General features: G+C 39.4%; 4 protein-coding genes across 5 annotated transcripts in view; 1 reads left to right on the top strand and 3 right to left on the bottom strand.

Annotated features, from left to right (window-relative positions):
- Window positions 1-1,631, bottom strand: part of LOC113666683 (alanine--glyoxylate aminotransferase 2, mitochondrial) — a 10,583-nt gene extending 8,952 nt beyond the window's left edge. For both annotated transcript variants that reach the window (XM_089185404.1, XM_089185403.1), the window contains exons 1-2: window positions 1,427-1,631; window positions 1-76 (exon numbers count right to left, since the gene is read on the bottom strand). The exon at window positions 1-76 is cut by the window's left edge and continues 4 nt beyond it. In XM_089185404.1, coding sequence (XP_089041530.1) covers window positions 1-76; window positions 1,427-1,520 — 170 coding nt within the window. In that variant the 5' untranslated portion in view covers window positions 1,521-1,631. The remainder of the gene's footprint in view (window positions 77-1,426) is intronic.
- Window positions 1,632-2,327: 696 nt separating this feature from the next.
- LOC113666682 (decapping and exoribonuclease protein) lies at window positions 2,328-6,176 on the bottom strand. Its single transcript, XM_027182475.2, has 3 exons — window positions 5,822-6,176; window positions 4,658-5,033; window positions 2,328-4,264 (listed from the first exon to the last, which is right to left on the bottom strand). The coding sequence occupies exons 1-3, from the start codon at window positions 6,154-6,156 to the stop codon at window positions 3,158-3,160; spliced, it is 1,818 nt and encodes a 605-aa protein (XP_027038276.2). The 5' UTR covers window positions 6,157-6,176; the 3' UTR covers window positions 2,328-3,157.
- Window positions 6,177-6,274: 98 nt separating this feature from the next.
- On the top strand, window positions 6,275-14,747 carry LOC113666681 (uncharacterized). Its single transcript, XM_027182473.2, has 8 exons — window positions 6,275-6,433; window positions 7,400-7,642; window positions 7,893-8,213; window positions 9,250-9,402; window positions 10,682-10,902; window positions 11,596-11,947; window positions 12,232-12,627; window positions 13,021-14,747. The coding sequence occupies exons 1-8, from the start codon at window positions 6,394-6,396 to the stop codon at window positions 13,338-13,340; spliced, it is 2,046 nt and encodes a 681-aa protein (XP_027038274.2). The 5' UTR covers window positions 6,275-6,393; the 3' UTR covers window positions 13,341-14,747.
- LOC113666686 (pentatricopeptide repeat-containing protein 1, mitochondrial-like) lies at window positions 14,570-20,601 on the bottom strand. The gene is made up of 7 exons (XM_089185411.1): window positions 20,017-20,601; window positions 19,737-19,871; window positions 18,151-18,996; window positions 17,532-17,651; window positions 17,025-17,120; window positions 16,241-16,333; window positions 14,570-15,425 (listed from the first exon to the last, which is right to left on the bottom strand). Exons 1-7 carry the CDS (start codon window positions 20,554-20,556, stop codon window positions 15,180-15,182), a joined length of 2,076 nt encoding a protein of 691 aa, XP_089041537.1. The 5' UTR covers window positions 20,557-20,601; the 3' UTR covers window positions 14,570-15,179.

A 20,601-nucleotide genomic window follows, 5' to 3' on the forward strand; every position in this document is an offset into this window, starting at 1 on the left:
TACTGTTCAGGTTCATAATCACATTGTGGCATTTCCAGTCCTGGATCAAGAGGTGCCGTCTTTTGCAGTAGAGGTCCTAGGAACCCAAACAAATATTTGTTACTGTCATTGTTCTTAAATCTCAAAATGAAACTTTCTGTGCTGTTTGATTTAATTTCACATATTGTTTGACTTGCAATTTGCTTCAGTTCAGAGTCACTAGACTCACAGATAAACAAAACCTTGCATTGAAATTCAAACCAATGAAAAAACAGTGCCACAATACATGACTTGTATGCATACCTGAAGGTCACTCTCTTAAATTAAAATAAGCCCATGTTATACCAGGGAGTGACTCTCTATTGTAGCAATGAAACAGCTAGAATTACCTTAATAATTTCAAAAGTTCAAATACCGGGTACAGACATCCCTTGAATCAAGTTTATATGGACAATTGACAAAATATAAAACGAAATTTTGTGATTCCTTGAAGCTTTTAATTTGACTGAAGCAGTCCCTGCCAGCCTTAATCACTAGTAAATGTATCATGACATACCAAAATGGACTCCTCTTAGTCTGTGCCATTAGCAAATAAAGGACAATGTTTGTGTTATGGGTGTAAGTGACCGTTGGGGTCATCCAATTTTGTTAAACACTTGTATGATTGTATGATTACAGACTGCACTCAGTCCTGTCACCATTATTAATATAGGACCATCATGCTTGTAACTGAACATTGTAAATGGACAATATTGGCATCATGCTTCTACATATAGAATTGGACAGTACACGTCGTATGTGCGCTGTTGCCGCTAATTTAGCCAATTGAACGGTTGTTTCATTTATGGAATAGCATGCTCAATGGCTTGTTTACATGTCAAATTTTGACATAGTTTTGATTAACTGTTGATAAGACGTCCAATTCTGTCTGTAGTCTTACTCGTGATTGATAAATCGGTCGTCTGCCGCTTCACAGTCATCGAATGATCATTCATATATCACAGACCGAACTAAACTCCACTAAATCATATCACCATTACTAATCTGCTTTAATTTCGCTCTCTCTCTCCCATCTCTGCCGATTCGGTAGTGCAATTACGATGTTTTTCTCTAGAATCAAAGGCTTGCGAGGACCACCGATGACCGAAACTTCCCTTTAAAGTAAGCGCCTAATTTTGAATTTGATTTCAGCTCTAGTGCTTTAACAACAACTGCGCATATACAAGGACTTTACCAAGCTTTCGTTGCATACGAAGTTTCTATGAGCCCAAGAGTTAGTTTTAAACTCATCTCTGTCAACAATTTTCCTCTAATACGTTCGATCTTGTAAGGAATTGTGACTGCCGAACCCCAAGAGGTTGTGCACGTCTAGCCAACCTTCAACCAGTCTGGGCAAAAAATATTGGTTCACCGGAATTGATCCGTAAAAAAAAGCATAGAACTATACCTGAAGAAGCAGCGAAGCCTCTTTGAACATTCTGAAGCCCGAAAAACGCCGCACGCCAGCCTCTCTGGCTCAAAACTAGACGCTTTGAAAACATATTCCGCTCACAGATTTGTTCGAAAATAAAAAGGACGAAGTCGTGTAATTTGCGTGAACAAGCCTCGTTTTCAGGGTCCTTTGAGAGGAGCTTCGATGGAGACCGTTCAGTTCATCCGCTGAAACTTTGTCGCGAGAGTCGTCTCGAGACAAATTTTGTATGAAATAATTGTGCATTCCCTCCACAGACATAGAAGTCCGATAAGATCATAAGAAAAGATACGCTTCGGAAGGCAGATGGATTTGCTTGTTTAATTCTACTACCGTTATTCAGGTCTTATCAGTCACTTCGGTAACTTTTTGTAGTTCAACTTAGTAGTGATGGGTATATGTATATCCCTTAACTGGACCCCCCCCCCCCCTCACACACACACACACACACACACACACACACACGCACACACACACACACACACACCCCACACCCCACACCCCACACCCCACACCCCACACCCCACACCCCACACCCCACACCCCACATCCCACACCCCACACCCCACACCCCACACGCCCACGCTCCTCCTTCACACGCCCCATAACACATTTTTGTCACTCACCTTGACAATTTCACAGCATGAGCATCAATTTGAGCCCTATTTTAACAAAATAGAACGAGTGGTCAGTAGCTTTCCTAAGCCGTGTAGCACTCAATAGCCTGTAACTAGGCGCTTATTATCACCGCTTCGGCACAAGCGTAAAGCGTTTGATCGCCCGCGGGGAATTATGAGCGGCGTTGAGTTACTCGAATCGGCGAGCGCAAGAGGTCTGCGAGAGGTCTGGCACTGAAGTTCAAGCGCAACTTCGCGTGTAGTGCACAAAGAATTTTAATAGCCACACTCATTCACCTACCATTACAGTGATCTAGGAAAGCCAAGAGCTATGCTCTTCTACGTTACTTTCACTTGTGGCCCTCATCATTTATCACTCACATTAGCAAGAGAACCTCAATAAAACTCAAGAGTCAATGTAGAGTCAACAAAACCGCTAAAAAATGAAAAAAATGCTATCAACAGGTCGGACCTGATCTTCGCACAAAAGACTTCTTGCTTCATGCTTTTTGCACGTTTTAATGCTGTGAAAGATACTTACACTCTTAATAAAAGTGTAGGTTTATTTTTCATGCATGTATCCCTACTTATAACTACTGAATTTGAGTTATCTTTTTTTTTTTCCGCCTCCTTTGAGTTCGGAACACGAAATGTATTTAGTAAGCACCTCGCGGTGTATTTTTCACCAGATTTTGTTTGTATGGTACAAAATTTTTACCAACGGTCCTTACCAAACAAGGCTTTTCTGTTGTTTTCTTTTTTGTTTTGTTTTGTTTTGTTTTGTTTTTTTGGTTAAAAGATTGTCTATAAAATACATTGGTTGTTTGGACAATCTACCCTTTTAAATCTCGATTAAAAATAGAGGTGGTAGCCTCAAATACGTCTAGACTAAATATGACAGAGAATGATTATTACATATGTACATTTGTATCAAACAAAGTGAAAAATACTTAAACGTTCCTAAAATGTACTTTCAACAAAAAATATCTCGCATTTCCTCACGCGCTATGTTTTCCTATTTTTGTGAAGATTGTTTATAGGTAACTGAATTTCGATTTAAAGGTTCTTTTTTGAAGTTCCGATATGAATATCAGTGTCTTCTGAAACCTCGATGCTCCGAGTCTCGCTTGGGTCGTTTAACTCTTGACTCTTCCGATTTCCGTTCAGCATCGGCAAAAGGATAACCTTTATTACCCGATCTTAGGGAATGTGTTTCCATACGTGGCGACATAACCGACCACGACCGTGGCCGTCTCTGATCTTCCTCCTCTCGACGGTATCTTTCAGATCTTGTAACTTTATCAAGTTGCTTTCTGTTACTTTGATGAAACTGTGGCGATGGGTGCCGGTGATCATCACGAGTGCTAGTTCTACCAAGATGAAGTCGCGTCTCAGTTCCAATGGCACGTTCGGTATCATTTCTATAGGCCACGCTTGACGCGTGATGTTCTCTTTTGAAATCTCCTCTTTGGGACGATTCTCTTTTTGGGCGGCGCCCCTCATCAGGTGTGTCATGCGACAACACCTGCGTTGCTTTTCCGCGATCGCGGTCGTCATACGACCTCCGCGCCGTGGGGTGGGATAAATTCCTTCGTTGTATGTTCTCATGATAGTCCGACTTTCCAGACTCCGTTGTTCTTGGCCAAGATTCTTCAAGTCGTTTACGCATATCCTTCATTCCTTCCTTTCGATCTTTATTTTGACTTTCGTCCTCCATTTTTCTTTTCTGGCCTTTGCTTTGCCGTTGGTCACAAAGACTCGCAAAATAATCTTCCATCTCATTCAAGTACCAATCAGGCAAGAAAGTGCTCTGTGTGTCACGCAACGCGCTCACCGTCACGCCATTAGCAGGCGCGTTTGGATCCCACTGAAAGGTATAGACAGCCATGGTGTCCTCTTCGAACACGATGTCTTTCATCCAAGAGAGCACATCACTCAAGAACATCAAACACCCATCTTTGTCGAGATTTTCATGCCCAACCTCATCAGGTATCTCGTCAGTTCTCACGTGCTGGATACGTTTCACGTGACCATCGTAGTCTCGGATACCGTACACAATAAGCGGCGTTCCTGAAATGATTGATTGACACCACCAGGGTACTAGTCTCTTTCGTTTAAACGCCCAAGTAGCCCGCACAATATTTTCGGTCGTAACTTTGAGTTCAACGTAGTCTGGAATTTGAAGCTCATCCAGAGCCTGAAAAATCAAGCGGAAGAGTAAAGTTTAGTAATGTTTTCTTGTCACTTCAGATCTTCGCAAACAGTCGAAACTTAGTCGAAACAGAAGTATACGCTCAAAGAATTTCTTTGATGAAATTTAATCGACGTGGGGCATAATTCTCTCAAGTATCTGCGCAGTTAACAATAAAACTGCTCCACCCAGAAATCAAGTGTATGTTCTGTCCATTTAAACGGGTCGAGCTCGACGTTTCATGTCCGATTTTCGTCAATCTCTGGGCCCTGCAGTGATACTGCAGGGTCCAGAGTGTCTTCTCAAGTTAGTTTGTAAAAATATCTAAAGTTTGGAAAGTGGTGTAAGGCGTTCCTTTCCTAATTAATCGGAACCTTTAATTATGTCAGAATCACTTACTTGCGTTTGGGCATCAATTTCAGCTCTTAGCGCAATCTTATGACCTTCCAACTGAAATCTTACGACTGAAAAGAACCCTGGGTAAGCTTTCATAGGACCATATCGTTCCTCTTTGTTTCCGCGCGAATAGCCTGGGAGCGAGTCTTCTTCTGCGGGTGCAGTGACTTCCACTTCAAACCTTTTTCCCCAGTAACAAACCCTTCGAGCAAAGGACGACATTTCATCATCTCGATTATCTTCGATGTGGCTCAGGTAAACTGTTCCTCTGTAGCGAGTGGCCAAAAGGGTCCACTTTCGGCCTTTGCCATCTTTTCCACTCCAAATGTTAAGGATACGCGCCAGATTACCACGCGACGTGACAAAGTCCACATCCAGTCTAGAAGAAAAGATTAACTGGGGCATAAGAAAAAAAAACATATTAAAAAGTCCCCCTTGCATAGTCAATGTTTCCATTGCATAATTTGGCAACTGAGAAAGAAGAAGCTTTTTCCGTCGACTAGATAAATCTGCTTAAAATGTCCAGACAGGTTGAGCTGCAAAACTCGACTGGAATTAGTTCCAAGTCAGCTGTATACATATTAAAATTTTGCTGTGGTAGTTCAATTTAAACCTTTCCTCATGCCAATATTTGTCCTTAAACCCTCACTCGTTTATCTCTCCTGGTCACTCTTCGAAATCGAGGTGAAAGTTTCAGCTGCAATGAAAGATACTGCGATTTTACTCAAATGGGGGAGACCAACAATCGTGTGAAAGAAGACACTCGCATCACTTTGGCAATCCCAGCAGGCATTCTATCCGCCGTTTGGATCGTTATTCTGAGTATCTTTTTGTAATCGCAGTTGGGTAGTCAGCAAGTAAAATTATTGGTTCTGTTAATATTCGCTTGGAACTGATAAAAAGAAATGGCGATTACTGAAAGCTACCCTGCTATCGGCGTATTCAAGTCAACAACAAGAAGAACATTTTTTACGTAGTAGATAAAAGGGAAGCCTACTCCTTCATCTACATCTCCACTCATTTCACGAGGGTCTCGTTCCTCTTCAGTTGCGCATGATAAAAAAACTGTTAACCTTCTCCCATACTCTCAGAGTGCAGGACAGTGCTTAACTATTTGTTGTATCGCTGCAGTTCAGAAATACAAGCTATTACTCTACATGAAAGTACCTGCCACCATCCTTGCTCGAGCGGAAGTCACCTGTTCTCGTCATCAATTGTTTGTTCAGTAGAATCCATTGCAGCATGGAATCAAGGTGTTGTTGGACGTTTGGGAGATCTTTCCATTGCTCAAATCCCACATTTAAATCTATATCGAGGCTATCACAGTTCTGTGGTAGCTGCAACGTCCCAAGTTTACATTTGTTTGGTAAGAAGTGCCTTTCTTCGTCAATAGAAAAGAAACCAAGTTCGCTATGACCGTATCGTACCGGTAGGTTAGAGTTGGGCCTCCAAGATGAAACAAAAAAGGGTTCCATACGATTTTCCGATCCTAAAGACGACATTTTGTATGTTATGAGCGTAGAATTCTGGGAATTTGCCTACTTTAGCGTTTTTTTTTTATTTCCGAGAAACAAATGACTGAGCGGGACTGAGTACGAGGAAATATGAATGTTACCCATAATACATATTGAATGTGTTATGCGGCGAAGCTTGTGCGGAAAGTGATTGTTTATTTGTGTAGAAGGCGATGTATTTTTTGTTAGTTTGGTAGTTTGGCTTTCGTTTTAGGCGAAATATTGATGGATCCAGTCGGAAAGGATGTTAAGGAGGCCGTTTGTGGTAAGCTAAAGCTAAATTAGAGATTAATCTTTGCGGTGGCGTGTTTGTTGCGAGAGAGTAATCGTGATCATGATCGTTCACTTCCATTGAAGCAACCTATGGACTTCCGGTATATCAGACAGCATTTGAAAGTTTTCTGCGATTATGCTTTGTTACTTTGATAGTATAAATGAATGACTTCGCTGCTTCATAGTTAATGCTTATCACTTGACTTGCATACGGCAGGAATACCAACAATGAGAAGGCTGAAGCCACGAAGAGAAATATGCACTCGAAACGTCCTACAAATTTCAGTATTATACATGTATAACTGCTTGGCATTGTAGCTGTGACGAATTTTTACCCAGTATACATTTAGTTCATGCGTTATAACTACATGTGCATGTGGTCATGTGCTTTTCCGTCGTAGTTTCTCCTATACATGTAGTTCAGCGAATTTCAAAGCATGCATTCATACGCGGAGGTACTGAATTGCAAGAATGCGAAACACTCGATGTATAATCTTTTATATATTTACAGGAAGCGAAAATTCCCAACTCGTGTAAATGCTGACAATATTTTGCTACGACCATCGGTCAATAGGAGTGTTAACCCTTAAACTGCCAAGATCTGATTATCAATTCTTGCCTCTGGCGGCTTCACGTTTCCTTGTGTATCAGTTATGAGAATTTGGTGTTAGATCAAGATAACAACTTTTACCTGATAAGTTTGAGTATTCTCATTACTTGTTTACTAGAAAAGATAAGGTTATCATTAAGAGAAGTTACACGTCAATCACTTGGGGGGTACAAGGGTTAATTGTAATAGTAAACACAAGGATGATTTAGAGTTTGTTAGTCCCAAGGAGACCAGTTTGCCTTCACTCTGCCTTGAGAATGATGTTTTTTACCTCATATACAAATAACTAGTGAATGCCTGCTTTGGACTTTCAACCTTGATCTTTTTACTCTGCCCTTTTCGTTTCAGAGGCTGAAAAGTTTTTTTCTGTTACACTGGCCAAAGAAAAACTTTCTCCAGCAGCAGAGATAGAGCGTACCTTGCTAGCAGACAAGTTCAGAAAGTTGAAAACCCAACTAGGATTGCAGAATGAGTTGTCTGGTGGTGGTAAAGGACCTCCACGTCCACCAAAGGGTAAAATTCCTGTGCCAGCACCTGTACCAGCAGCCAATGATGACCTGGGTGGAGAGGAACTCTATGATGACGTGGCTGGTATTTATTTTCCCATTCTGTTTCTGGAAATTTAATCGTAACATGAAATGTAGCTGACAAATTTATAAACCTACCAGTTTTAAGACCAATGTATCTTTACTCTCATTTAATATGACTGCAGGGCAGTTCTTGGATGCTGTACGGGGATGTCAGTTAATTGTTACTCCTCGGAATGAGAGGGATATAGGCTGAGGGCAAGGGTTGTGCACAAAGGTGATAATTATTGAAGAAAGTAAATTGTATTCTGCAGCTGTTATAGCTCAAGATGATCAATACTATGAAATGAGCCAGGGTGTCGAGGGAAATGATGTACCAACAAGTGCAGATACGGGTGGTGAGAACTATGAGGTGATGTCAGCTGAGCAGGAAAATGAGGCTCAAGGTGTAGAGGCTGCCGGTGAAGACTACATGGCTATGGAAGATGATCCAGGCCAAGAAGATTATGTAGAACCTCAAGCAGAGAACACTGCAGATGAGAATTATGAAGTTACAGAGCAAAGTGTGAAGCCTCCAGCTCCAGTTGAGCAAGAAGAAAACTATGAGATCCCAGGTGCTGATGAAGATTATGAAGGTATTGAGGATAGTAAATACTTAGTTATTGTTATTGTCATTTAACTCATTAAGTTGATATTAACTTCTGAAGAAATGCAGTTGTAGCTGCAGTCAGTGGTTCTGAAAAGCTGAATGTTAACCATTGAATAGTGGAAAGTAGAAAGATTTTTTTTATTCTGATTCCTCTTTTGCCCTTGACTGTAACAATCTAAAATTGTAACTATCACTGGATCAAGAAAAGTGACACCCCTTGCAGTGTTCTCCTTTTTAGGCAGTAACCGGTAACATTTACTGCTGTAGTACCTCTTATAACCTTTTAAAATTGCTTGGAATTCTTGAAAATTCAACAGGTAAAAGGATTGCTTTACTGATTTGAAAATATATTTTACCTGTCATACTTAAAATAAGGAAGGACACCGACCCCTTGTCTCCTTATCTGAATTGCCAGGAAATAAAAAAGAAATCCTGATCAATAAGCATCTGTTATGACACTTTTTCTGATTCTACCAAGACTACTGAAAAAAATACCATTTTTTTATGATGCTGTTAACCTTTTGGGGAGCCTCTCTACAATATTCTGCAATTTTGAATAGTTTAGAATCCAAGGCCAGTGTACAAACCCAAAGTGATTGGTATGTGTATGTGAGTAGCCATCCCCAGAACTTATTATTACTTAACTTAAAATATGCAGTCCTAATATCAGACTGGTTAGGCTCCCATTTGGATTATTCACAACACAGCTTTGTCTTCAACTACTAGTCTAACATAATCATTGTCTCCCCCAATGGTCTAACTTGGGTCTAACAATGGTCTGGTATTGCACCTGAAAACAGACAGGTAAAGATGACAAGGTTGCATCTTAGACTCTACTGCCAATTTACCAGCATGTGCTTCAAGGGAGAAGAGCATTGTACATTATAGGACGGTATATCTATAAGGACTGATGGCAACCTCCACTTACTCTTTCCCTGACTTGATTGACCAACCTAACAATGAAGGGTTTCTTGCTTGGCATAATACTACCACTGAATGACAATTGGAGTTGTGTGGTTTAGTTACAGACACGGATCATTCTGCTCCAAAGGACGCAGATGGTGAGATGTATGAAGGCATTGAAGCACCAGATAGTTTAGTAGATGGAACTGTCAACTGGGATCAACTAAAACAGAGCACAAGTCCTGAGAAAGTTCAAGGTGTCATTATAACAGGTATTGATTAGATCTCCTCACAATAATTGAAATAAGTTTGGTTGTGAGCTCAAAAAATTGGCAGTGGGTGGTAACATAGCTTTGAAACCTTTGACTTTCTCATTTTATTATTACATTTACCTCTGATGCTCTTTTACTGAGCTTCATCAGATGTAAGGTAGGCAGTTTAGTAAACTAGAAAAGTATTCAGGTTTAAAGTTGTTTATGATTACTAGGCACATGTTCTTAGTTAGTGAGGGATACAGTCTCCTAAAGTCAGGCTGGATAGCAGGCTTAGGGTTTAAAGTTCATTGGGTTAGTTTACCTATATTACCTCTCTCTATCCAAGGCTGGGTTGTTCAAAGCTGGGGTTTCAGATCTGAAAGCTTTAAAAGAAAATTCATTTTGGTCATTTTTGTCTACAATTTGATAATTAGATGTTCTGAAAAGAATAGAGAAAATTATCCAAAAAAGGCTTTTAAACAAAAGGAATGAAGAAACCAGGTTATAATTGAACACTAGGTTTGCTCTACTTGGCCTTTGAACAACCAGGCCCAGGAGCGTAAATTAATTTTGAGGAACTATGAAGAAATGCTGGGGTGGGGAGGGAGGGGAGTAACCTGTGATGCACCAGCATCCCATCCAAGGGAGTAAGACAAAATCCTCATTAATTCAAAAGTTATTATCATTGGCTACAAAACTTGGGACAAGCTTTGCTAGTGTGGGCCAATTGGCTTTAATGATGACCATGCTACATCATCTGGTTTTGATGTTAAATTTATTTTGCTCCCCTGCACCAGTATCATGTTTCCAAACACATTCAAACTTTGAAATGCAAATTATCTGAATTCCAATAGTCGTTTCAGAAAACTAATTTAAACCACTTTTCTTTAGTACATTCTTCAACTTCAGAGGCTCATTTTGCATGCTATTTGTTGTATGTGTAGCTGAGAGAGTTTAGCACCATTGGGTATTATTACGTGTTCAATAGGCATCAAAGATCACAGAATTCTCCGATGCTACACAGAGATCTCCAGTTCAATTCCCATGGGCTAATGTACTGTAAGTTGACGTGCCTCGAAATTCGATCCTCGCTTGTCGGAGTTTCGAGACTTTCGAGTCGAGTTTCGAAAACTTTGAAAATTTCGAGAAGAGAAAATATTTCTCAGTGAAAACCCTAGGGCATTACAAATACCATTCTTTTTCTCTTATAATTTTGACAATATTATTTAATAATTAATTTACTAATTGTTAAAATTCTAGTTAGTAGTTTCGATCGCTAAAAATTATTTTCCTGCAGGTTTTTTGAACAAACGTCGCAAGGAAGGAAAGGTGTATTTGGGAAGTAAGTTTCAGAAGAGGTTCTGTGTAGTGCGTAACCACGCGATGTACTACTTTAAGGACAAGAAGGCCAACAAACAACAAGGGCATATCTTGCTGCCAGGTTACAAAGTACAGCTAGCCAATAAGAGAGGCCGAGAGTTTCATCTCACGCATTCGGGTGGCCAGAGGACTTACCAGGTACAAGAGTCACACCCTCAATGTGCTTTTGTTAATTTTGTTAACTTTCGAAAGTGAAATTTCTAAAAATATTTCTTTCCTCTCAAATATCCTGAAATTATGGAACGATTTTTCAATCGTTTTAAGAAGCCTGAGGAAAAAAATAGACGCAGACGGAATGGACTAGGATATAAGAACTCTGGGGAAGTGACTTTTTTATGAGCTTCTCTCTTCTCGTTATTTTATACAAGTTTTTCATGGCCACAAACATGTTAGGCAAGTGTTACCATCCCAGTGTGGAACATCAGGCGACTTGAAGTATTACTACCCCATGTTGATGAACGGATTAGGGTTCCGTCGGGTTCCCTTACAGTTCATTGCCTCCTATTTAAACCGCTCGGGCAAAGTGAGGCACTATGACGGTTATATGTCTTGTTTAAGATTACAAAACAGTAATTCGGTTATGGCTCGAACCCGATGAAATTTTCCGATGTGATGTGCACTTCTTCTGATGTGTAGTGCATTAACGACTAATTCCCATCTGGCTTTGACATACAACATGCTCCGTCGCAATCGCAGGACTGTTTTAAAATTTAAATAAAGAAAAAATTTTAAGCAAATGAAGAAAAAATTGTTGGAATGCATTTTAAACTCTACTGATTTATGTAGCTGATCTGTAGAGGGCGACATTTTTATTGTTCTCTTCTTTCTTAGTTTGAGACAAACAGTAAGGAAGAAACAGAAAAGTGGATAAAAGCCATTCAGAGGGCTTGTGATGCTCCGCTGTCTGAACATCAAAGGGCTAAATTAGAAGAATTGCGCAACAGGCACACCGCAGGAGATGATGACAGCCTTCACTATGTTGACGCGAGCCTAAAAAACGAAGCTGTGGAAGAAGAAGACGAAGTGTATGATGACACTCAAGAAGATTTATACGAAGCAGTGGAGACTGTTCAATCACCTGTTTCAAACCACCCTTCTCCAGGCCCTTTACGGGAGGTGGTTGACTACGAAGTTTCTCCCACGGCTGTCCCCTCAAAACAGGCCCCGCTTCCACTTTTCCCTGGTTAGTTAACAGATAATAGCATCATGGCTCACTGAAAGTCGAGATGGGGCGTGTTAGAGTATTCGTTTTCATATAAAAACGTCGTAGACTATCGTGGTATTTCTCAATTGCAGACAGCAAATTTGCGCAGTGCGGGACATCTCTCATCTCATGTCGTGGCGATAAAAACCTTTCACGCCACTTAAATAGACCATCGATTTTCGTGCGCAAGTCGCATCAACAATTTGGAGGTTTATTTTTTGAGTACATGAATTTTATTTATTTATTTATTTATTTTACTTCAGGTGAAAACAAAACAGTCGAACCAATTCAAGAAGAGGAATACGAACTACCCGAGGCATCTGCACCTCCACCTCGACCCAGCAAGACAGAACCCATGCCACCCATCCCCAGCGAAGACAAACCACCAGAGATACCACCCCCGCGACCTTCTAAAGGACAGCCATCAGCCCCTCCCGTCCCTCCTGCCCGTCCTGTACCGCAGCAAGATGACATGTATGAAGTTGCTGAACCAAACGCCCCTGACAACACCTCGGACTTACCGCCTCCCCCACCCCCTGTGTCAGTGGAAGAAAATTACGAAGTTGCCGATACTCAAGCTCCTGCCCCACCTCCGATGCGTCCACCCAAAAGACCTCAACCCCAGATTCCACAGCCAGTCATTCCTCCAGTGGAGTCACGTAAGTTGATAATATGTCCATTGATTTAACTGCTCTCTCGGTATGAAGTTGGTCTGTGTGGTAAATTTCTGAGAAATTCTGTGTTTAGCTGGAGTGGGTAAATCAGGTGAAAGGGAAATCTAAAAAATTCTTATGTCTTCGTACTCGTCAGCAAAATTGCAATAAATGCGGCAGTCAACCTTTTAACTCTCGAGATCTAGTTGTTAATTCTCTCCTCTAGCTGCTTCATATTTCATTGTAAAGTAGTTACAAGAAATTTTTTTTTAGATCTAGATAACTTCTACTTGATAAGTTTGAATATTCTCGTCACCTGTTTGCTTGATGATGTATGGATATTCTAGGGGGAAGATAACTTTTGGTAGTTAACGGGTAAATATATTTTTCCTGGAACAGCTGCAGAGAAAGCTCCTGAGCGACCATCAAAGCCAGCTGCTAAGCCACAGCATCCTGCACCTAAACCGAAAGACGAACCACCTCCGAGTCCCAAAGAAGTTCAGACGATTGAAATCAACTATGCTAACATCTATCAAGCCCTGTGGACCTGTGAAGCAGATGACAAAGATGAGCTGGCATTCCGGCGAGGTGACCTGATTTATATTTACGAAAAGCCGCATAACGATTGGTGGATCGGGTCTTTGTTCAAACCTCAAGGGTATAGTGTAGGTCTGGTGCCGAAAAAATATGTCATGGAGGCGTACGAGATGACAGCGTAAAGTTTAGCTTGTAACGCAATGTTTTTCGTCTTCTCCTTCAACCAGGCGTCTCTTGTCAGTGCAAATGATTCTTAAATCGCTTGTAGTTTAATAGAATACAATTCATAGCCCGATTGAAGAAATGACCTCAATACACTGTAAACAAGAAAACACACATCAGTGGGAACTGGTGAGTGTAACGTCTACAAAAAAGAGAAAAGAACGTTTAGGCGGCGTTTATTGTATAATCCAATAAGCGATATCGGAAATAGTTTTTTTAGACTTTTTTCGATTCTGGTGTCATTTGCGCTCTCAAATCCAAGATGTAAGTTTAAGGAAAACAACATATATCACCATCTTAAATTGAAATGCTCGGATGTTATGTATTAATGACCATGGAACAGTGAATTGTTGCAATTGGGGAATTTCTTTTTAGAATGGATAGATTTCACCTAATATAGATTGTTTGAGGTTTTAGTAAACAAATATTTTCTCATACACGGACATTCCAACCCTCACGATTTAATGTGTTGCTTTCCGCCCTCCCTATTTTTATCAGGTTCTCCCGATTTATCATAAAAATTCTGATAAGAAAGAAAAAATTGCTTATCTTATATATATTTTCGCGATCTTTTTGTGGCTCCCCACTGAATGCATTTATGCCTTGTGGACAGAAAGTTTACAAATATTCATGATCTTCCAAAGTGGCCATCGTAAAAGTAATAAAAGATGTCTTCCTTTTTGACTCTGCAATGATGTATTAACAACTGCAAAGAAAAGCTCAAAGATATCTGTGATAAGAGTAGAGACCTTATAGAATAACAAAAAATTGATGTCAAATGCAGGAAATGCCACCTGAGAGAAATTAAATTTGAACATTTTTCTGGGGGGAGGGCCATGCCCTTAGATCCCCCCAAGAGGCTCGCACCTTCGGCGCTAAAAAATATACTCCCCTCTAAAGGGGTTGGAATGTCTGCACATATATCGGAGAAGATGAAAAGTAGGAATAGTATAATTCTTAAAATTTGATTCGCCTCGCTTTCTTGTCAAGCTGTGTGAAAGCGTTAAATGCAGTAAATGCACTGCCAGAAAAAAAAAATATTCAGAGACGAATGTACTGAGCAATTATAAAGAAACTCAGTTTTGTATTTAGAGCATCATTATAAAAGTATTTTATCTCAATGAGGAAAAAATTAGGTTATTTTTCTATGAAAACAAAGTAGAGCAATGAGTCTTTAGAATTCCAATCGGCTGTCGCATTTTTTTAATTTTACCGTCAACCATTATGGAGTAGAATCCGCTTTTAATTAGTAGTTTTTAGTCAACACATCTGTGTTTTCCTTGAATATTATTACATATAGTGAAGAGTACACATTATGAAATTGTGAGAACTTTTCCAGAATATGCAATAAAGAGAGCCATAGAAAAGTTTAGTTAGTTCAATCCTTCAGATATCGGTCTAACTGCACTTGGTGTTTGGTTGGCATGCGGTAATTCCGGACAGCTGAAGAAACCAAAAAGAAAGCGCCAATAGAGAGCGGACCGTACCGTACCAATAATTCATCCGAAATACTTGGACGATATCAACCAATCACACTTCAAGAAACAAAAGATTTCCAAATCAATTGTGTTATTAAGTGCTAGGAACCAAAGCAAGGGAACATGAAGCTACACAACACAACACCGTGAAAGGTCGCAGTATGGTTTTGCTTTGACACCAAGACATGGAAATTTTTCAAGAACATCTTCATCTGTGGACAAATTTAAACTGATTTGAGTTGGTGCTCAGTGATACCGGCGAGCAATACACATGAAGCGGTTTGACAGAGCGGCATACCACCAGGGATGTCTTAATGGTAACTAAAGATGGCTAAATTTAGAATCATCGTCATCGTCACTTGTAATGTCGTCGACGGTGTCATCTTTATTTCTGTCGTCGTCTCTGCCTTTATCATAGTATTTATCATTGGAACTTGCTTTAGTCTTTGTTGCTGCATTCTTGTTTTTAAGTCGTTTCGATTTCCAGATTTCATAAAATGTGCGAAAACCCTTCTGTTCAACGAAGCGGAATCTTTTGAGCTTCACCACACGGTCCGGCATGTCATTCTGAAATTATAGCAAACAGCAAAGCAAAAATGAACGTGGCAATGAAACCGGGTACCTCAACACATGCATCCTCATTCCGACATCTCTAATTTAACTTAACTTGATTCCTAACGAATAAAAATGATCTTTTTCTTAACCCTTTGACCCCTAAGAATGATTTGCATCTAATTTCTCCTTACAATATCAGCTCTGAACCAAAAATTAAGGTTACGAGAAGAGAGAGAATGATCACCAACTAAGGAAGTGCTTTATTGTTAAACAAATTATCCTTGTCAGCACTTAAGGAAACGTACAGAAAACAGTATGGACGACATGTATGCTTGTTTTAGGGTGTAAAGGGCTAAGGAAACTTTGATGCGATGCTGATCCAACAAACAATTTTTTCTTCTACTTTTCCTTCTCGTTTTCCGCATGTTTTTTTCTATAAGTTGTGTCTTATGGTGTTTTACTCACTTCAAACCATTAACTAGTTCAAACTTCTCACTGTACCACCAAACAAGTATGAAACGAAGAGATATGGTGGGTCATGCTGTTTTGAAGACAAAAACTTCACTCGAAAACTGAGCAACAGAGTGATACAAACAAAGAGGTACATGAAAGTTTCTAAAGAGACTGTGGTGCTGCGTTGGTGGGACGTACTACAAGATAATAATTATGATTTTATCAAATGGGTTGATAAAGTTTTTAAAGCTGACGTTTTAAGCGTCGGCCCTTCCTCCGAGTTAAAGGGCTGTGATGAGGAGAGAATTTACACTGATCTGCAGCAAAATAGAAAAATTTTAGTAGAGGAAAAAATTAAACTGACTACTGCTTACCGAAATGTCGGGTTTCTCACAGGATAAGCTGTACATCCTCTCCAAGACATTTATCATCCTAGCATTGGGCTGCACATCATCCTTTGTCATTCTCTGGTGAATGTAACATAACAGTTAAAAAAATAAACCAGTTGACAGACAGCCAAGGATAGACAGGCTCAGAGACATAACATACTGCCAGCAGATATACACACAGATAGAAAACTACAAAAGAGATTCGTTCCATGGGAAGAAAAGATCATCTTCCCAAACCGAAAGTAAACAGGATCCTTGTCTTCTGTATTATGGTGCAGTCATCTCAGCTCCAGCATTCTAACAACAATCATGTACAAGGCCCTACAAGGTTAATGTCTTAAAAATTTCCTTGACTGCTTTGCATCTCTATGATAATTTCTGCCCCTTCCCTTCATCCTCAAGAATACAGCCAAAAAGATACTCCAAAGAACTAAGGTACATGCACACATCACAAAGACAGTCATGAATAAAGACATGTGACAGAAAGCAAAGAATACAGGCAAACCAATGGACAGTCAGACAAACAGGTGAAAATACAGGCAGACACAGGAACAGAGGGAAAGACACAGATTAGGATTACCAAATGATTGAAAATAAGCATGAAGAGAAACCAAAATGGCCTGTTCTGCTACTTCTCATACCTAAATGTGTTTTTGGATCCCAAACCATTATCAATACCCCCCTTACTAGACCAAAACAAATCCATTTGGGTTATGTAAAATACAGCTGACAATGGTTTTCTTATTGAAAATAGATTTCTGATACAAACCTTGACTAACTTGACCGAGTAAGAAAAATGCCGTAATTTAGCTGCTCCTGCAATTAGTGTTCCATATACTGACTGTCCAGCTGTGATTCCCTCAGCCTAAATGGTAAGTCAGAAGTAAAAGAAAACAATGAGTAATATTTATGTGTACTGTAGCTGAAAGATCCTTCACCATTGTTTTTTGGTCTAGTCATCAATGCACTGTTCTCCCCCCCCCCCCACTCCCCTCTCAAATGGCCATTGGTTGGGTAGAGAGTGTTAGATGACAAGACTGAAACATGGCTGCAAAGGAGATTACAGACCACCCCTCATTACTGCATTTGATGTTAATAATGCATTTATTTCAATTGTGAACATTTAAAAATGGTTTTTGATTTGAGTATCTCATTCTTATGCTTGTTACTTGCATGCAAATGTAAAAATTGTATCCATGCTCATGCATTCTAAGTAATAGTTAACAGACTTCTTAAAATATCATATAATTTATCAGAGTATAATCATATTTCAAACCTTCATGTCATCTAGTAAAGTAAGTCCTTGATTCTGATTTCTACATCCACAAGCTAATGCTTGGTAAGAAGCTTTTGATGGAGAAAACTGCAGTTTCTCCTGCAGTTGCTTCATGTAAACCTGTATTAAAATAGATGATAATTTTAAAATCTACAATTAATGAAAGCAGTAGAAAACTGTATTACTTGGGTTGCAAAAATTGTCATCTTTCAGCAATTAGGAACCCAATACCTCACATACACATAGCAAAATAGTTACTGGGAAAATTAATTAAAGTTGTTATATTCATTTGACAAGTCCGGATGAGAGAAAATTTGAGTGCTGGTCTTAATTAACTAATTAATTAATCAAACTGCGTAACAATCACATTCTAATTTATAACGACTCTGTATTTTAACAAGAAGGTGAAGTCAGGGGTGTATTGGGCAAAGGTTAAGCTGTTAAGGAATTCAACTCCTGACTTCAACTAATTTCCAGCCAGAAACTCTTGTACTCACATACAAGTAAATTGTGCTATATTCTAAGTTTACATTTGATGTGTACCCAATGTCCTACAAAGGAAAAGATTAAATCTGAGGCATATGTTAAATAGGGTATTTAGAAGTATAAATATGTTTACCTTTGCCTGCTTTAGATCACCCTCTAATGCCTTTTTCTTGATTACAGAGTCAAAAAAAGTAGCGTCTGGGGTAATGTTACAACTTTTCATAAGATTCATCAAATACTCTTCTTCTGATTTTGATGATGTGAGGTGCAGCAGCATTTGAAAGGTGCGTATATCAGGATTAACATCCTCAAGAGCCATTATTTGGATAAACTTCTCCACACCAGGAAAGTAATCATGCAAGTTTACACTCTCTTCATTCTGTTTTTCAAGCATGTTTTCTTCTTGCAAAAGATTCTCTGAGGAACTAAATTCATAATTTATTTCACTGTCTGATGTTTCACTACCACCATCAATTTGAATCTCACGCTCAGAAGTTCTTTCCTCTTTTACAAGACCCTTTGTATCCTCAGGTAGGCGTTTAGTTTGTTCTTGGAAAGAAAGTTTAAAATCTCTCATAACTTTCAACACTGAATTGTAAATATAAATATTTGGCTGTAATCTAAACCACTTCATTTCCTCCAGTAATTGAAAAGCTAGTCTGGGGCCTTCAACTGGATCAAAGCAACAGGCTGCTAATAACGATGTGAAGGTGTATTCATCAGGAACAAACTTCTTGTTTCGCATCTCCTGATACACATCAAATGCTCCATCAGGATTACCACAAACTGCAAAGGCCTGGATGGCTGCATTGTATGTAATAAGATTCATTTCCAGTTCATCTTTGGAAACTCTTATGCAAATTTCAGTGTAAAGTTTTTCTACTTTCTCCAAAGTACGTTCTGTAACTGGAGCTTGAGTACAAGCATAGAACAAACTTGAGTAGGTGTGTGCTGTTGGCTTCAGACCCCATTTCTTTACCTAGACAAATGAAAGAAAATACAGATGTTTTAGAAATTCAAGCTACCTTTTTATTGCCACAGGATGTTCCAAGGATACTAGAGTTTTGCTGTAGATACATTACAGAAGACCATCTCCTATTGTGGTGATATAGTGATATAGTAAGTGTGCAGGAATCCTAATCAAAAGGTTTAGTTCTGCCCCTTGAATGGGTCCTTTTAGTGTGATTTTGGACAAGAGAGTTGCTCAAAGTTCTCCCCCATCCGTTCATGTGAGGTAAAATGCTTAGGGGTAAATATGGCCAAGCATCACATCCAGAAGAGAGAAGAAATACTTCTAACTGCTTCATGCCACTGAAACAAGGCTATCAGTGCTAGCAATATGAGCCATCTGGCTAATAAACTGACTCTATTTTACATTCTCTTGTGGAAGGCACAATCATGAAGGAGATACTCAGTTAGGCAAAGAATCATTGGTGATGAACATAAGAAGGAGCATCACAACAACTAACTTTGCTTAATCCCACTCTCCCTCCCAGTGAATTGATTTGTTACATTTTACTTTCTGTAGGTTGTAGGGGTAAAGCATCATTTGAAGGATACCATTATTCTCGTGAAGTAAACAATGTATTGCATTACAACTTAAGTTTATAAAGTGTTACTTGCTGCAATCTATGTACTGTTGATTTCAGGACTTTGAGCAATCTATTTTTCAAAGATAAATTTCTAGGTCATAAAAAATTTAGACAACATATCACTTACATCATTGAAGAGTTTAAAAGCCTTCTTGACTTGCCCGGTCTTGGCATATGCAGAAATGAAAATGTTGTAAACTTCTATCTTTGGGTTAAGTCTGTCCTTTTTCATAGAAGACAAGAGTTCGAGGGCTTCATCAACCTGGTAAAAGTTGTCTTTAGTCAATAAATTTCCATACACATCAGTCTCTAATGACATCATTGAGCTAAGAAAACTAAAAACGCAAAAAAAGACACATGTAATTAACGGACAAACTAAAGATAGAGTTATCTTTACATAGTCTTACCTTGTTCTCTTGAGAAAGCCTCAACATTTGTCTTGCATACCAATTAACTTTTCCTTTGCGATTTATATCGGCATTTTTTCTTTCCCATAGATTCTCTTCCTCCCCTGTAGCCTCAACTTCCCTAAACATATACCGAGACGGTCGCAAATACCCCTTTCCAGATTTCTGACTTTTCAGTTTTCTATATGAAAATCTTTTCGGTTCCTCTTCGTCTTCAGTCTCTGGATCAGACTCGGGATCTTCCTCTTCTTTTGAAACCTTATCATCCTTTGAATGCGATCCTGATGTGAGATCGTCCCGAAGATGATGTGTCCTTGGAGGAGACTGCGTTTTGTCAAAACCGTGCGCATGCTGTTTCGTTCCTGTTTGATTCCACTTTTTGGCCTTAACAGGCGAAGATGTAGAATACATCTGACAAACAGTGTGACTTAATGACCTTCTCTGTGGATACACCTGGGATAAGGAGTATCCAGATTCATTACATAGACGGACAAACTGATATAATTTGTGATACCGCAATCTGCTCACCGAGACCGCCATGTTGGATTTATCCGCTCATGAGTATTTCTGCTGGATGATTGCATA

Source organism: Pocillopora damicornis, chromosome 10, assembly GCF_964200805.1.
Source record: "Pocillopora damicornis chromosome 10, jaPocDami1.2, whole genome shotgun sequence".
Lineage (NCBI taxonomy): Eukaryota > Metazoa > Cnidaria > Anthozoa > Scleractinia > Pocilloporidae > Pocillopora > Pocillopora damicornis.

Coding starts and splice junctions, on each gene's coding strand:
- LOC113666682 (XM_027182475.2), bottom strand. CDS start 6,156: ATGTCGTCTTTAGGATCGGAAAATCGTATGGAACCCTTTTTTGTTTCA. Junction 5,034..5,821: donor TCGAGCAAGGATGGTGGCAG/GTACTTTCATGT, acceptor CTTTTCTTCTAG/ACTGGATGTGGACTTTGTCA. Junction 4,265..4,657: donor AAATTGATGCCCAAACGCAA/GTAAGTGATTCT, acceptor TTGATTTTTCAG/GCTCTGGATGAGCTTCAAAT.
- LOC113666681 (XM_027182473.2), top strand. CDS start 6,394: ATGGATCCAGTCGGAAAGGATGTTAAGGAGGCCGTTTGTG. Junction 7,643..7,892: donor ACTCTATGATGACGTGGCTG/GTATTTATTTTC, acceptor TGTATTCTGCAG/CTGTTATAGCTCAAGATGAT. Junction 9,403..10,681: donor TCAAGGTGTCATTATAACAG/GTATTGATTAGA, acceptor ATTTTCCTGCAG/GTTTTTTGAACAAACGTCGC.
- LOC113666686 (XM_089185411.1), bottom strand. CDS start 20,556: ATGGCGGTCTCGGTGAGCAGATTGCGGTATCACAAATTATATCAGTTT. Junction 19,872..20,016: donor GGCTTTCTCAAGAGAACAAG/GTAAGACTATGT, acceptor AACTTTTACCAG/GTTGATGAAGCCCTCGAACT. Junction 17,652..18,150: donor GTGATCTAAAGCAGGCAAAG/GTAAACATATTT, acceptor ATTTTAATACAG/GTTTACATGAAGCAACTGCA.